Source organism: Chinchilla lanigera, unplaced genomic scaffold (assembly GCF_000276665.1).
Source record: "Chinchilla lanigera isolate Chin_1 unplaced genomic scaffold, ChiLan1.0 scaffold00015, whole genome shotgun sequence".
Classification (NCBI taxonomy): Eukaryota; Metazoa; Chordata; class Mammalia; order Rodentia; family Chinchillidae; genus Chinchilla; species Chinchilla lanigera.
Genome location: NW_004955416.1, coordinates 21,245,907 through 21,261,831, shown reverse-complemented (window position 1 = coordinate 21,261,831; position 15,925 = coordinate 21,245,907). Strand labels below are relative to the sequence as shown.

The 15,925-nt window shown below is 50.7% G+C and overlaps 1 protein-coding gene across 1 annotated transcript in view; it reads left to right on the top strand.

The window, feature by feature from the left end:
* Nucleotides 1-15,925, top strand: part of Rgma (repulsive guidance molecule family member a) — a gene marked incomplete at its 5' end in the record, with an annotated part of 40,809 nt that continues 24,884 nt past the window's right edge. The window contains 1 exon segment of the mRNA XM_005381602.2: nucleotides 1-74. Within this exon segment, the coding sequence (XP_005381659.1) occupies nucleotides 61-74 (14 nt within the window).

The window sequence follows — 15,925 nt, the reverse complement described above, 5'->3', positions numbered from 1 at the left end:
GGGCACCCCCTCTTCGCCCGCAGCCCGGCCAGCACCACCCCCCGCGGGCCGCAGGGGCTCATGCAGCCGCCAAGGTAAGCGCGGGCAGCGGCCGGCGGCGACATCCCCAAGGCGCCGGGGACACTCCCCTTGCCACCGCACTGATGGGGTCCTGCCCGGCCCCGCGTCTCGTCTTGCCCAGATCCAGAGCTTTGCCGCGCCTGGGTCGCCTTAGCGTTTGGCACCAGGAAAGTTTTGCGGTTTAGTGTTGGTCTTCTCTTTTTTCCCCAAACTGCGCTGTGCCGGCCCCGGGCACTGCGCGCGGTCGGGCGGACCCGGCGTGCGTCTCTCCCCGGCGGGCGACCTCTTCTCATCCACCGGGCCGCGGCCGGGGCTGCCCTCCGGCTGTCTCGCCGTGAACCCCTCTGGGCCCGCGCCGCCCCGGCATCCCCTTCCCCCTCGGCGCGGGGCTGCGGGGCCACCGGGCTGAGTGGTCCAGGCGCGGGTCAGGTCCGAGCGCCTTGCGCAGGGACGCGCGGGATTTCGGGGGAGCGCGGAGGAAGGGGTGGGGCTCCCCAGAGGTTCCCAGGCGAACACAGCGTGCAGGGCATCGAAAGGACTCAGCGCCTGGTTTACGCCCTGGCTCATCGCGGAGTATAAACCGGGGCAAGGGACAGGTGTATGTAGGGGGAGGGCGCATGCGAAGCGCTTCAGGATGTAACCCTTGATTGCATCTTATTAATTGTAATTGCATTAGATTTTCTCGGAGGTAGAATCAATTTCCCCAAATTGGGATTTTAATGGGAGCCTGCTATTATGCGGTTTCGGAAGGCGTTGGGTTGTATTTCTTTTATAAATTGGGTGTCTTGCGGACGGATTAGGGGGAAATAGCGCCATCTAGCGGAAGTGGTGAGCTGTGCCTTCCTTTCAAGCGGCAAAGTTGGGGTGTTCGCAAAGATTCCTGCGCTGGGTGAAGAGGCGGGAGCAACCTTCGCGTGCGGGAAAGGCTAGTTCTGGGTGTCCCTGTTGTCCCCTGGAACCGAGCGGAGCTCAGCACGCCTAGCTCAAGAGACAGAAGCACGGGTTTACTGAGTATCATGCTGTCACCTCCAAGACCTCTGTCATTTCTCCACCTGGTTTTAGGATCCTTCAGCAAAAACGTAAGGTGAAATGTTACCGTTCCCTTGGCAGCTGTCGTGGGGACCTGGAAACCCGTGCGGGCCCTTGCTTTTCTGCTGCGCATCACAGACAGGTGGCTTTTCAGGCGGATCTGTCCTAGGACAGGGTTGATGTGCCTGCCCGCGCGGGAACAGTGCCGCGTGCCCCGATGGCATTTCTGCCCATACAAGGGGGGGGGTCTTGCTGCTCCACTACCCCAGCAGGTGACAAGCAGCCCTTTGCCGGGCTGGATCTCACATTAAGGACTCGGGTAGACTCCGCTAGATGGCTCCCAGGGTGCACAAAGGCGCTGGGTGGGGCCCCCCCACATTACCGCCCTCCTCCGTATTCTCTGCGGGAGTTTTGTGCTGTCACTTTCCGAGCCTCGGATGTTAGCAGTGGGCTAGCTGGGGTCTCCCTTTTCCGAAGGGCGCGAGCACTGTGGTTTTCTGCTTGTGACAGACACTTCGCCCCTGGAGATCCTCTGAGCCCTTGGTAATGAGGGAGCCCAGGCTCCTTTTGTTCAGGATCCCTGCTCCTATCATTTCCCTCCCAGGTGACAGACAGGTGCTTACGCCTTACCCCAATACACATGTGGGGTTGGCTGTCTCTCCAGTCTCGGTATGGAGGCGGGCATCTCCCTCTTCCCTCCTTGCAAACCTCTCCCTGAACGCTGCCCCCACCCAGGTGTGTGCTAGACCCAAGGAAGGCGTGGAGGCTCCTTTGCATATGATCCCTGTGTGTCTGAGCCCCACCAGTCTCACATGAACAGTTCTCAGAAGAGCAAATGCAAAAGGAACACACCCTGAGCGTCCCTTCTCCTGGACAAAGAGTGTCCACGCCCCCCTCCACCCTCTAGTGTTGCTTGCTGCCCCCAGGAAACGGCCAGCCACAGATGCAGGCTCTTCCAGTTCTGAAAAGAAACTGACCGCTGGAGAGGTGAGGGCGCCCGGCCGGGGTTTCAGGAGTCTAACGTGCTTTTCTCCTCTTCAGCCTTGCTGGGTGAATTAAGTTTAAGCACTTCCTTTCAGCAAGTGTGGCTGCAAAGCTTGGTCATGCATTAAAGCGTAGCGGCGTAGACAGGGAAGGAGATGTGGGCCCTCGTCCCTGGAGGCGCCTGCCATCCAGGGAGAGGACGTGAAACTGAACAAAAGTGGGGCAGTCAGCACAGGTTAATTAGAATCTCTTCATTCTGTGAAATGGGATGAGCACCACCCTTCAAAGGCGACTGTTAAAAACAACTTTCCGATGTCTGAGGTGGGGCTCCTTGAGGGGATTGCTTTGCTTTTCAAGCAGTATTCTGTCATTCAATAAAATAAAGCATAAGTTTAAGGAAGAAGAGAGGCCTCCAGGCCTCCCTGCTTGTCTGATATCCCCAGCCCTTTCCAAAGGTCGGGCTCCCCCACGCTCCCCAAGCTGGGCGTCCAACCCAGGGCCTCATGCATACTGGTGAACACTTAGCGCTGAGCCGCATCCCTAACCTTTTCTTTTTTCTTTTTTGACCTCTGAACACTCAATAGGCCTCTCTTATCGCAGCAGCTAAAATGGAGCAATGACTCCGGAGAGGCGAGGGAAGACACTCCGGACTGCGTCGCCCAGGTGCTCAGTTTCCTTGGTGACAAGTGAACAGTTTTAGGAAGGATTCCCAGTTTCATAGCCAGGTGTGTCCTGAGGAGAAAGTGTTCCATCCTATTAGAACTCAGGGCTTAAGATGCAAAGAGGCCTACGGCCGTGTAAAACTATCCTTCCAAGGGCAGGAAGAAAAAGTTTTGAAATTTAGGGGGCAGACACTGGCAAAATAAATGTGAATATCTTGTATAGGCACATTTAGAACATTGTAAGTTATTGTTAATTCGTGGGCCTAAAATGCACTGCAAACCTACTTTTTTTTTTTTTTTTCTTTTTTTGTTTTGTTTTTTTTCCAGTACCGGGAATCAAACTCATAGCCTTGCATTTGCCAGGCAGGCGCTGTGCCACTGAGCTAAATCCCCAGCCCCCAAACCTACTTGATTTATGAAATTATGATATCCAGATCACTACAGGAAAGAAGGAAAGTGCAGACAGCACAATTTACGGGAGAGTGATTACAGAATCGCTGGCTGGGTTTGCTTCCCATTCTTCTGTGAAAGCTAGGCTGACAAATGCAGAACTTTCAGAAATCAAGGTACTACATCTGCCAGAGTCTGAAAAGCAGGCAAAAACCTGGAAAACAAAGGACTGTATCGATCATCTGGTAAAACAAGACCAAGTCCCATAGGCTGTGTCCCCTGTCGGCCAGAGCAGAGATATGCAGATGTGAGGAAAAATGCCCTAAAATTCGTTGACTTCTGTCTCCTTGGGGCTTTTTAGTAGCTACAGTCCTCTTGTGGGTTCTCCTTACTTGATCTCCCTGGACTCGCAGATCTCAAGATCTTCGCAGCAGCCAGCTGTGGCTGACAGCAACAATCTGTCCCATCGCCTGGTAATACTCTGCTCTTCACCTGTCCCGGTAAATAAAGCTATTCTGCCCAAGTCCTCAGTGAGAATTGCGGTACCATTACTTTAGTCTTAGCATGCTTGGCTTCCTCAGGGTAGAGGCAGACAGTTTTTCACCATTTGTAGGCATTTTGAGGAATTTTTGCCTTCATGATATCATTAAACAATGTTAGGTACAAATATACAAACACAGAGACACGTAGGAGAGGCTTCTAAATATACTGCACCATGTACACAGTTGGCGGGGTCTACTGACTCAGCGTGGGCTACTTGGAATTCACTCTCCTGCTACACTTTCCTGCACTTCCCAGCTGACTTTATACGCAATCCCTATAGGTTGTCTCCAGATCTAGCTGAGTGAGTTGCTTTCACTAAGCTCGATTATCTCAAACTCAGATCGCCTTGACCCTGCTGGTTACTTTCCCTAGCAGTGATACCATTTTACCTGTTAGGGCAAAGTCTGTGCCTTCACAGCGACTTTAATATCTTTTGTGGGAGGAGGTAGAGTATAAATAATGAAGATCTTCAAATGCAACTGCATTTTCTCAGATGCACATCCACTTACACAAGGGAGGCAAAGCAGAAAGAGACACTGCCTCGAGAGTGCCTCACCCAGATGCTGGGGGAGGCGTGGGGAGAGATCACCGTACAAGTGCAGCTGCTGATAACCCCACACTGCTATGTGTGGGCAGCTTACTGCACAGCACATGGCATTTGTAAGATTTTCTAACTCAGTCATGCCTCAGTCAGTGGAGCTAAATAGTTTGATATTCGTGTTCCAAAATACTGATTTCAAAAGGCTTCCCTTGCTGCTGATCTCAAGATCACGTGGCAGGACAGGCTGTGTGCCACCTTGTCCAGACTGTGCGGGTTTTATGTCACTTTCATTTTTCTCTGCTGGGAGCATTTTGAGAAAGGGGCTCCCTAAACTCCAAGTGCCTGATTTCTTCATGACCAGTGCATGCTGTTGGCAGGGTCTACTGACTGAAAGCCTAGTAGGGGACATACTGACCCTGGAGCCTGAGTTGAGAATCTAGAAGAGCAAGAAAAGCCAAGCACCTGGGTTAAAATTTGATTCTGGGCATAGTGGCACATGCCTGTAATCCCACCTATTCAGAAGGCTGAAGCAGGAGGGTCCCAAGTTCCAGCTTGAACAACTTAGCAAGACTCTGTTTCAAAATAAAGAAAAAAAGAGCTGGACATATGGTTCAGTAGCAAGTGTGAGATTCTGGGTTCAATCCCCAGTAACTGCACGTGCATGCACACGCGCACACGCACACACACACACACACACACGTCTTCTGAATTGAGACATCTTCTAAGTGACTTGTGAACCAAAAACACTGTAATAAATTGATACTGTAGGTAGACTTACTTAAAGGTTTTCCGGCTGCATACTTAGCCAAGAAAAGTACTCTGAATACTTAACCAAAAAAAAAAAAAAAATTCCACTTGCCATACAAAAGACGTAAAGAATTCTACATCAAATTCAATTTGGTAAGAGTTTAGGGAGAATGGGAGAGATTGCTCAGTGAAATTTTCCTTTTCTTACAATACTCTTATATTTTTCTTAGTGTCTGAAAAAGAGTATTTCTGTAAACATATTCCCATTTCTAATGCATGATCCATCATAATATATGGGATATATTATTGGTCTGACAGAAAAAGATAAACCCTGGGTAAAGATGTGAAGCAGCTGTGGTTTTTTTTTTTGAGAAAAACACTGAACTTGGCCTCCCAAGGCCTGAGCTGGGCCTTTGCCCTGCCATTTATATTTGCGGGGACCTTAGCCATTCTGAGTCACAGGCTCAAATTTTAGAGAATGAGCTATGCCCCTCACATAGTTAAGACTTCTGTCCTTACAATGTGCGCCAGGCCTTGAGAATAACTAAGAATGCACTTCCAGACCCTGAGATCACCAGACTGGAAAAGGAAACCGTCTTTTGCTCAGATCGTCCTCCCTAGTTGCCAAACACCTCCACTCCCACTTTGAGTGGCCAATACTCTCCTTCACGTCCCCTCATCAGAGAAGATTTCCATGACCTAAGGTAAGAAATTTCCATCTTCCGGCCCCTACTCTTTGTGTCTCATTTAACCTTTTCTTCTCTCTCCCCAACAGGGCAATCCGTTTCATCCATGAAGTCTTATCTCTGTCTTGTTGGCCGTTCAATTCCCAGGCCCTGTCACCCATGCTGGTGCAGGAAGACATTGCAATTAATATTTGTAGTCTTCTCAGGTCTAATCCCGTACACTCTTTGACACCCAGAAAACAAAGTTATCTAGGGGGCCTTAGGGAATCCTTCAGGTTTGCCCCCAGTTCCTACAAGTGCCAAGGCTGTGGCAGAATCCGTGCATAATAATCACGCTGTTTAAACCCGAACAATAGCTCTCCTCCATGCTACAAAACTAATACTGGCGACTGCTTCCCTGTGCTCACTCTGAGGGCTGTCTGTCTGGGACGGTCATTACTGTGTGACCTCAGTCCCCATGTCAGCCTTGTAAGGGGCTACTAGTGTGTCCCATTTTAGAGATGAAATAACTGAGGTCTTAGAGAGGCTGTTCCCACTGCGTGATCTCCGCCAGGATGCTGTGTTGCCTCTCTTGGATGTAAAAGTGAAATTTTTCTCTGCAGATTTAAGAAAGAAAGTGATGGTATTGCAGGAGACAGTCACACGAAGAGACACAACTTTTCTTTCTAGGTTGGCCCTTTTCCCTACCGGCCATCAGCTCGGGCGCTTCTCCATTGCATTCTAAACAGTTCTGAATTTGATGAATAACTTGGTTATCTGCTCCTATTGCTAAATGCCTACGGTATTTGCGCTTGGCACTAAATCGTTCATTAATCCAAACACTCCAGCCTTCCGCCGGTTCAGAGAGACACAGACTCGCTGTTGGTTCACACAGTGGCCATTTGGTGGATAAATGGTTCCAAGTCAGTTCTTTTCCCAGGAACTTACTGGAATGGGGGGGAAGTAAACACTACATGGCCTTCATTACCAGAACCTCATCTGTCATGTGTACAGGTGCCCAAAAGCTGCCTTTACGTGACAGGCAGGCTGGGCATGGTGGTGCACGCCTGTAATCCCAGCACTCAGGAGGCTGAGGCAGGAGGATCGTTGCGAGTTTGAGGCCAGCCTGGGCTATGAAGTAAGCTCAAGGCCAGCCTGAACTGCATAGCGAGACCCTGTCTAAAAAAAAAGATAAAATGACAGGCAGTTACTTATGGTGTGGTTCCAGGTGTACACAGTATGATCAAACATTACAGTGAATGTTTAAATTCTTTTTAGAATTTATTAGAGTAAAAGGCATGTTGCCATTAATTCCCCTCAGAATACTCCCTGTCACTTCAAACACACTTATCCCATCATTCTTGCCACTTTCTGAAGCAGCTGTGGAAGTCCTCTTTCCTGAGTGTCTTTAGTTGTCCCCTTGTGGCTGCCTCAGTGTCCTAGATGCATTCAAAACACCTACCTTTCATGGTCACTTTGACTTCAGGGAAGAGCCGTAAGTTACATGATCCCAGATCTGGTGAATAAGGTGGATAAGGACACATATAGTAGTTCTACAAGGTTGCCTTGTCGATGGATGGCACTGGCCGGTAGCATTCACTATATTTTTGATCGCACCTCATAAAGACACTCACAAAAAGAAATGTCCAAAACTGCTTCAGAAAGCACCAAGAGGGGCTGGGGATTTAGCTCAGTGGCACAGCGCCTGCCTGGCAAGCGCAAGGTCGTGAGTTCGATTCCCGGTACTGGAAAAAAAAAAAAAAAAACCACCAAGAACGATGGGTTGTGTTGGAAGTGAGGAGTGTTTTGAGGAGGATTCATGGCAGCGTGTCTTTAGTATAATAAAATTTTTATTTAAACACTGTATTTCCTGATCAGCCCTTATCCTGACATATTCTGGGGGATCATTACTGAACTATTTCATGCTGACATTAAAACATAAAAATGTCACTCTTCACATAACATTTCCTGCTTGTTCAGCAACACCTTCACTTGAGAAATGTGTAAGCGTTCCAGATGAGGCCCCAGAAGGGCTCCTCGGAGTGCAGGATGGGCAAACCGACTGGTTACAGAGCCCACACACGTTCACTGCATCCCAGAACAGGACCGTGGAGCCAGCAGACCCCGGGGGCAGCCAGGCCGTGATTCTGCAGGCAAGAAGCTGAGGAGCCAGATGCCAGAACAGGACGTGGTTGGGCCCCACAGGTGGAGCAAAACCAGCCCAAACCCAGGCCTCTGTCTTTCCCCATAGCCACTGCAGTGCCCTGAAGGTTTCCATCGCAACACCGACAGCTAAGCAGTTTATAAATGCTCTTGCTTCCTCGGTGAGCTCTGTAGGAAGAATCTGCAAGCTTGTAGACTCAATGGAGTCTGAGGCAAGGGTTGGAAGAGGACAAGGAGGGGAGAGACCTCCATCCTGAGACGCGGGTTGTACACGCGTGTGTAGTCCCGCACTCCCCGCAGGAAGAAACTGGAGAACGGCAGCAAGAAGCACCGCTGACCCAGGAGTTTCCTGAGACTCTTATAACTCAGCGTGGGCAGGTGCAGAGAAGGAAGGAGGGGCATAAATTCCAAGACCCTGGATGTTCAGCTGCAGAAACTGCTAGCAGGTCGGGAGGCTCCGAGCCAGCCTGGACCAAGGCTGGGACAGAGCACAGGGCAGCATGTGGCGTGTGTTGGGGTCAACAGAGGCTGCGAGAAGGCAGAAAATCTGTGCGTGGGAAGCAGCCGGGGGCTCATCCGCGTGGCGTGGCAGCAAGAGTCACCTAGACCTGCCCAAACCCTACTCTGTCTAGGATAAAAGTTCAAGTAAATAGCTGGGCCTGGTGGCACAGCCTGTAATCCCACCCCTCCACATAGTCGAAGCTGGAGGATTGAAAGTTTTAACCCAGCCTGAGCAACTTAGTGACTTACTGAGACTCTGTCTCAAAAATTTGAAAGAAAGGCTGGGGATAAGGATTGGAGAAAAGACCCTGGATTCAATCTCCAGTACTAAGTGTGAGTTGTCTGACTTCCAAATAAAAAGGGACGAATAAGTGACTTTAAAATAGAAATTGAATGGGCTGGGGATTTAGCTCAGCAGCACAGCGCCTGCCTGGCAAGCATAAGGTCGTGAGTTCGATTCCAGGTACCAGAAAAAAAAAACAAAAAATAGAAATTGAAGTACAGGAAGAGGAGGATGTAGCTATTTGAATACACTTAACATCCCTAGAAGGAAATAGTTCTCGGCTCACTCTGCTGGCATGGACTGGTACACAGCCCCTCTGGAGGGAGAACACAGCACTTCTCTGACTGTCTAGTTCCCCATAGGATGGAGGGACTCAGAGCACCATTAAACTAAGAAAGAATATAAAGTAAGAAACACTCACTGGGGCGGGGGAAATCAGAACCAATAGTTTTTGGTAAAATCATCAGTAGATTAGAGAGATACATTGGTTAGTCGATTGATCGCTGGATTGATTTTATATTGCTTATGTGAACATGGAACTATCTGGAAAGATGTACAAGAAACTGTTGACAGCTGTTGCTCCGGGGAGAGTCATTTAACAGGAAATTGACTTTTTGAACATGGGCCTATATTCCTCTTCCAATTTTTTAAAAAATGTATTTGTTGCTAGACTGATAGAAACTGAAAGCCCAGAAATGTGGCCTACCCCGCATTTTGTCCCCTCAGCAATGCCCCTCTCTCCACCCAGCACAGAGAGCCCAGGAAGGGACCTGCTTTGGGGAGCTCCGAGGGGACCACTCTGCACTGTCCCTGCCAGCCTGAAGGGTCCCAGACTGTCTTCCTGAAAGTGGTCCAAGGTCACGGACACTAACCATGGGGCAGTCTGGTGTGGGTTACGTAGACATCGCCAAGCCAGACTCCATACATCTCTGACCTGGGACGCCACGCTTTGCATCAGTGGTCCTGCTTGATACAGAAGTTCTTTTTGTTTGTTTGTTTATTTTGTTTTGTTTTTCTTCTGGTACCAGGATTCGAACTCATGACCTTGCGCTTGCCAGGCAGGCGCTTTGACATTGAGCTAAATCCCCAGCCCCGATACAGAAGTTCTTAATGCTCCTCTCCAAAAGCCTCGCCAGCTCCATGCAGGCCTGTGTTGATCTGCAGTAATGGGGTGGACTGTAAGCTTCGGTTCCAGCAGCACCACAAAAACACAGCGCCTGGGGCACTGGCCACACTGTGCCACCTGGGGGTTCCTCATATCAAGCTCCTCCATTGTCCATCCCAGAACCTCCCAAACCCAATTCAGAGCCCACCCAGAGCCAGAATGTTTTTGGTCAAAGTGCAGTATTACAGAAAGACAACCTATAAATACAAAGAATTCGCCTTATGGGATAAAAGTGGCTACTGACCTGCTACTACACATTTTCAGACACATCCAAGAACAACTAATATCTGCTAATGTGTTTTAAATGCATATGAAAGAATTCAAACAGAAGAGCCAGGGCAGATAGCTCAGTGGCACAGAGCCTGCCTGGCAAGTACAAGGTTCTGAATTCAACTCCTGGTACCCCCCCCCAAAAAAAAATTTAAATGGAAGGTGAGTTACTTCTTCAGTCTAAAGGGAGCTATTGAAATATCCAGGAACTGTGGTGTTTTAATTAAAATATTGGTGTAAAGTACCTGCTTTAATTACCGTGAAGAAGCCTTCCTCATGGAGAGGAAAATGCCTGTCCCAAAGCCATGGAAATACAGATCCAAGGAGCATGTCCTGAGAATCTCCAAAATCAACAGTGAAGAGGTTCCTGACGCCAGAGTAGTGACAGCAAGATCACCAATGCCATGGAAGCTGAGAAATAAGGAGAAGCCATCTCCTAAATTATCACCGAAACAAACATGGCAAGGAAGTTGTATGGCCATGGATCCCCAAACTCTCTGCAGGGAAGAAGGTGGTGATAAGGATGGATGGCAGTGATGTCCTCATGGTGGCAGTGAGCACCTGTCCTTCCACATTGCACCCATGTCCCCCGTGCCTCCTGGCCACCAGTGGGCCCACCACGGGGTCCCTGTAATAGCCACTGTGGTGGAACATGTGCTAAAAAGAACTATCTAAAGCCCCAACTCGGAAGTTGTTCCTGCACAAAGCACAACAGACTTCCCCAAAAGAGAACATGAAATGGGACCATTTAATAGATGAGGTAGAAGCAGGGACAATGAATGAGGTATTATGTTTAGCCTTTCAGAATTCCTTCGGACCAAGTTCCACCCCAAAGGTCATTTACCATCATAAGGTACTCCAGAACGTCAGGAGAAATTGCCTTAAAGACAGGAAAAAAATAGGACAAATAAGTACTTTTCTGGATGAGGAATTATAAACAGGGGCATCCCTCTCCCCCAGGGTTGCTCGTGCACCCAGCCTCAGTGTAAATTTACGCAGATTATCTGAAGGTGAGAAAGCTCACATGGTTCCTGGGCTATGGATGAAATGAAGGTTCTGCAGAAATAGCAAACAAATGGTGATTAACTACAAGACAAGCTTACAAGTAAGCAAGGAAACACAAATGAAGCCTTTGTAGGCACAAGGCTCAGTTAGCACATTTATAAGAACACAATCCAAATTACAGTCACCAAAGAGGGCTTTGGGGGGCTTTGCAAGATGCTTGCTTGCTAAAGGCTGCACAGGACAAGTGTTCAGCAAATGCTAAAATGCTATCCAAGGTGGCATGAGAAACCAAGCCAAAAATAGTGTTCTACCTAGGCTCGACAGACCTGGCAGTCTTAGTCCCTTCCCCTGCAGAAAATTTCTCATAATGGTAAAAGGATGAGCAGAGTCTTTCACAAAATCAAGGCCGCTTTGCTCCTGAGAGCTTTAGCATGGAAGGATGAAGCCAGCAAGGTGATTTGAGCAAAATCTAAAACCTTGAAGGTTATGGAGAGTGTGAACAGGACTTCTTCATCAGATCTGAGAGGACCAACCCCAAGGTAGCTCTTGAAGTCTGAAGGAACGATTTGAGGGAGAAATGAAAAGACTTGATCCCTCCTGAGTTATGAAGTGAAGCAGCCCAGTTTCTTAGGACATGGTGCAAGCAGAAGTTGCTCAGGGAAGGAGGTCGAAAGCGAGCAGCTGCTCAAGAGACGTTACCAAACTCTTGCCCAGAAGTGAAAGATGGCTTAAGAGCCACTGCTGCACCTGTAGGCCAAAATACCTGGAACCAGTACTGGACTGTGAGCTTTTTCCATACTAGCCAGGAATCCCTTGACCCAAGTGGGAGATACCTAAATCCACACTAGTGTCATGCAAATGAGCAACTTCAGTGGCTCCCAGAGCTAGAAGAGATCCTGGTGTAGCTACAGAAGCCAAGGACGACCTGCCGGGGGCAAGACAGGACTTGGGGGTGATACCTCTGAAAATGTCTAGCAGCCCCCAAGTTTCATGAGATAAAAGGCAACTAGAATAAAAATAGTACAGCTAGTTGGGCATGGTGCACACGCCTGTAATCCCAACACTGAAGACTTTAGACTTTCAGTGACTTCAGACTTTCCTGAAGAGCCTGTTCTGTTTGCCTTGTCTTGACTTTAAGCCCAAGAGGATAAGCTGATTGGGCCTGGACGTTCTGTGCACACAGCGTTGATGCAGGGAACCTAGAGATTCCCCTACACATGAGCCACCTGGGCGAGCTCATGAAACACGCTCATGCTCGTGCTGTGGCTCAGCGGTAGCACCCTTGGGTCACACACACAAGGTCTTGGCTTTGATCCCCAGCACTGCCAAAACAGTAGCTGCTGCCCTTCCTGTTTCCCTAGAGACTGAGATGCAGCTACTTGGGGTAGGACACAGCACGAGTATTACTTTTACTACTCACACACACAGCGGGTACCCAAAAGCAGAAAACTCTGATCTGGAGGCCTTGGGTAGGGCTCCCCACTACAGATTCGCCTTCTCCAGCTCCGCCTCTCCCTGCTCCAGCTTCTGAAGATGCTCAGGCAAGCCACACCTCCGCCCGCCCGCCCACCTGCATCTTCTCCTGGCACACCTGGCACTGGGAGGGCTCTCCTGCTACCCGCTCCCCCGCACGTCAGACTGGAGGCCCTGGTGCCCAGGTTCTGTGTCCACTCTGCCTGCCTGTTATGCATTACTGGAAGGAATCTGTCCTGCCCTGAGTGTAAGCCTGGGGCAGACTTTCACACCATCCTTGCGCCGAATGCCCACAGCACACTGGCCGTGGGCTCTGCCCTTATCAGCCACGCTAAGCTCCTTAGCCTCGATTTCCTCACTGCACACTGAGAGTGATCATTGAACTAAACTGTAGAGCTGTAAGCCAGCTCTGGATGAAAGAGCACGTCAGAACACCAGCCATTATTCCTCAAGACAAATCCTTCAGGACACCTCAGAAGATACAGCACCTTTTTGATAAAAGTTCTCTCACGTCTGTCTTCCCAGTCACCCTTTTTCTGTTGTTTCTACCGGCAGTTCACACACAGGAGCAGTTTGTTAGCTTTCTAAAGCTATCATGACATAGCTGGTATGGTGAACTTACAAGGAAGAAAGGTTGGGGCTGGGGATTTAGCTCAGCAGCACAGGGCCTGCCTGGCAAGCACGAGGTCATGAGTTCAATTCCCGGTGCGGGGGGAAGGGGGGTGCGTATTTCAGCTCACAGTTGTTGGGGTTCCAGGGCATGATTGGGTAGACCCATGGCTTTGGGCTGTAGTAGGCATGCAGGACAGCAATAGAAAGGAGCATAGGGCAGAGCAAACTGCTCATCCAGGCCAGGAAGCAAAAGAGAAACACAAAAGGACCAGGCTCCCCTGGTCCTCTTCAAGGCCTGGGCCCCAAGGACCACCCACTAGGCCCCACCTCTTAAAGGACCCACCACCTCTCAGTAGCATCACACTGGATCTTTGGGAGATACTTAGCCTCCAAACTACAGCAGGGAGTGTTATATCTATTTCTTATACCCCAGGGACTTGCACAATGTAGGTCCTGAATATCCACTTGTGGACTGATAGCTCAGACCAGGGATCTGGGAACATCCTATTCTTACCCAGAACCAGCAAAATTGGAGACACAGCGCCCTGGGAGGGCTCCATCTTCCTGCAGTGCCCATCCTTTCCCCAGGGCTGGGGAGAGGGCGCAGGACCCACCACGAGAAGGCCTCTGACTCAGGGCTTAGTCCACAACCTGGGGGAGGAAGTGTAAGTGCTCAGGTTCTGGAGCTGTTCGTGGAGGTGGATACACAGTGAGCCAGGTGAGCTTCTATGGTACATACAAGGCTGAGCCAGCAAATCCAACATCCTAAGAATTCTTATTTCGGCAGAGTTAGAGAGTTGTCCATAAGTTGGTTAGCTTGGCGACAGAGACAGATTCCCCCAAGTCAGCACAACCCCATACTGCCCAACTTGGGGTTGGATTTCTCTGGATAGTCAAACCCATATAGTGACCAAATCCCCACACTGGGGCTGTCCGGTTCAGCCTCACACATTTCCACATTTCTCTTCATGGAATGGGATAGGGGGTGTCTTTGCATTCCTTCCTCAAATTATTTGCTTCTGAGTCTTTTCCCAAAATGGCAGCCAATCGCTTAGGAGAGTTGCTGGAAGGTCCCAGGCCCAGTACCCCTCCCAAGTTGTATTCATTCGCAGTTTGGGGGCGACAATATTAAGCTGACCTTTACAGGTGAAGAAAATGAGGTGTTGAGATTCAAAGTTCTTCTGCCGAACTCAAGATGTTGGTTGCTTTGGCCAACAGAGACGGGGCAGCGCGGGAAGGGCGTGCTACGGGGTCTTTGAGGGCTGCAGGGTCTCGCTGGATCCCCAGCCGCGATCTCTGACCTGGAGATGCTGCGGGTGTGAGGAGGGTTAATTACAGTCTGCGCTGCTGGGAGTGCTAATGGATCTCCTCTCTCTCATTATCGAAAGCCTTTAGAACAAGCTCGGGAAAGGCAGATTCCAGCAAATGGTGTTAATTGCTGGACCGGGAGAGGGTGGGGGTGGGAAGGCCAGTGTGGTGCCTCCGGCAATCTGGCTCCGGGCCTGCCTCGGTGTGCCAGAGTTGCTACCGGAATGAGCCGCTGAGCTGTGATTCTGCACGGTAAATTGCTGGGTTTGGCCCCAGGGCTGGCACGGCGGAAAGGAATACCGCTTGAGAACTGGATTTTGAGATGGTGAGCTCTCCATGGACCAACTAGGACATTTTGCAAACCGTATTATGCAGACGGGGTGCCTAACATGAGCCCCAGTTTGGGAGAACAATAATTAGAGGCTGTTGGTCTGAGACCTAAATATCTGAGGGAACTACAGGGGCGCCCCAACTATAAAGGCAGAGTTGCCTCCCTGCCTGTGCTTGACCTAAGAAAACCAGCTTCTTGGTGCCCCGTTGCACAGCGGCCCCCTTTCTCGCCTGTTATGGGGAAGCAGAAAGGGCTGAGCTTCGGGAACGCAGGGCTTTCTCCCCTTTGCGGAAGGCCGGCGTCGCCCAGCCCCTGCCGGCAGCAGAGTCCTAGGGGCAAACGCAGGCTCGCAGCTTGTGTGGCCTCAGCAAGTGAGGACTGCGATAGTACTTAAGAGAAACATCTAAATTGGATAAAAACCCAGATTTTTTTTTTCACCCAAAAGAACCAGATGAGCAGGCTCAGGAGTAGGGTGAGGGGGGCCGGGGGAGCAATCGGCTTGACTCTTGCTTTGACTTATTTGTGCTTCATCCCAAAGATGTTTCTCGGGGAAAGTCGCCAGTCTCTTAAAAACCACACCAGCATAAGGGCCTGGAGAACCTTGGGGAGGAGACTGTTTTTCTCCCGGAGAACATAGGCGACCGAGTTAAGGGAGGTCACAAGAGCCCTCCCAAGGTCAGCCTCGTAAGTTGCTCCTGCGCGCCCCGGGGGCCTCTGCATCCACATCTGCCCCGGGGTGGCTGCAGCGCCAGAGGTAGCCGCGCCTGGCCCGCAGGCCCCCAGGTGGGGAAGACCCCGGACAAGTCTCCGGGGCAGCGTCGAGGTGCCTAGGAGGGACGGCAGAGGCAGGCGAGCCCCGAGGGAGCAGGGCGGGAGGGAGGGCGGGTGGGGGCCTGGAGGTGCGTCGGGTGGCTAAGACCGGGGCAACTTGGCAGCGGCTTTCCCAGCCGCCTGTTCCGGGGAAACATTAATGGGGGGACGGCAGTCTGGTTGGGAAGGAGCCTGGAGCTGCTCACCCAGCCGTTTCTCCTTGGGCTGGGTGGTATGGGGGGACGCGGGCGCGCTGCTGTTGGGCTCTGGTGCCCTCTCCCGGGGAAGGGTATGTGTGCCACGAGTTTCTTGCGTGGGCAGCCGCGGGCGGGGAGGCGCCGCGAGGGTCGCGCCCTGCGCCCCCGGGTCCCCAGGTCCCCGCG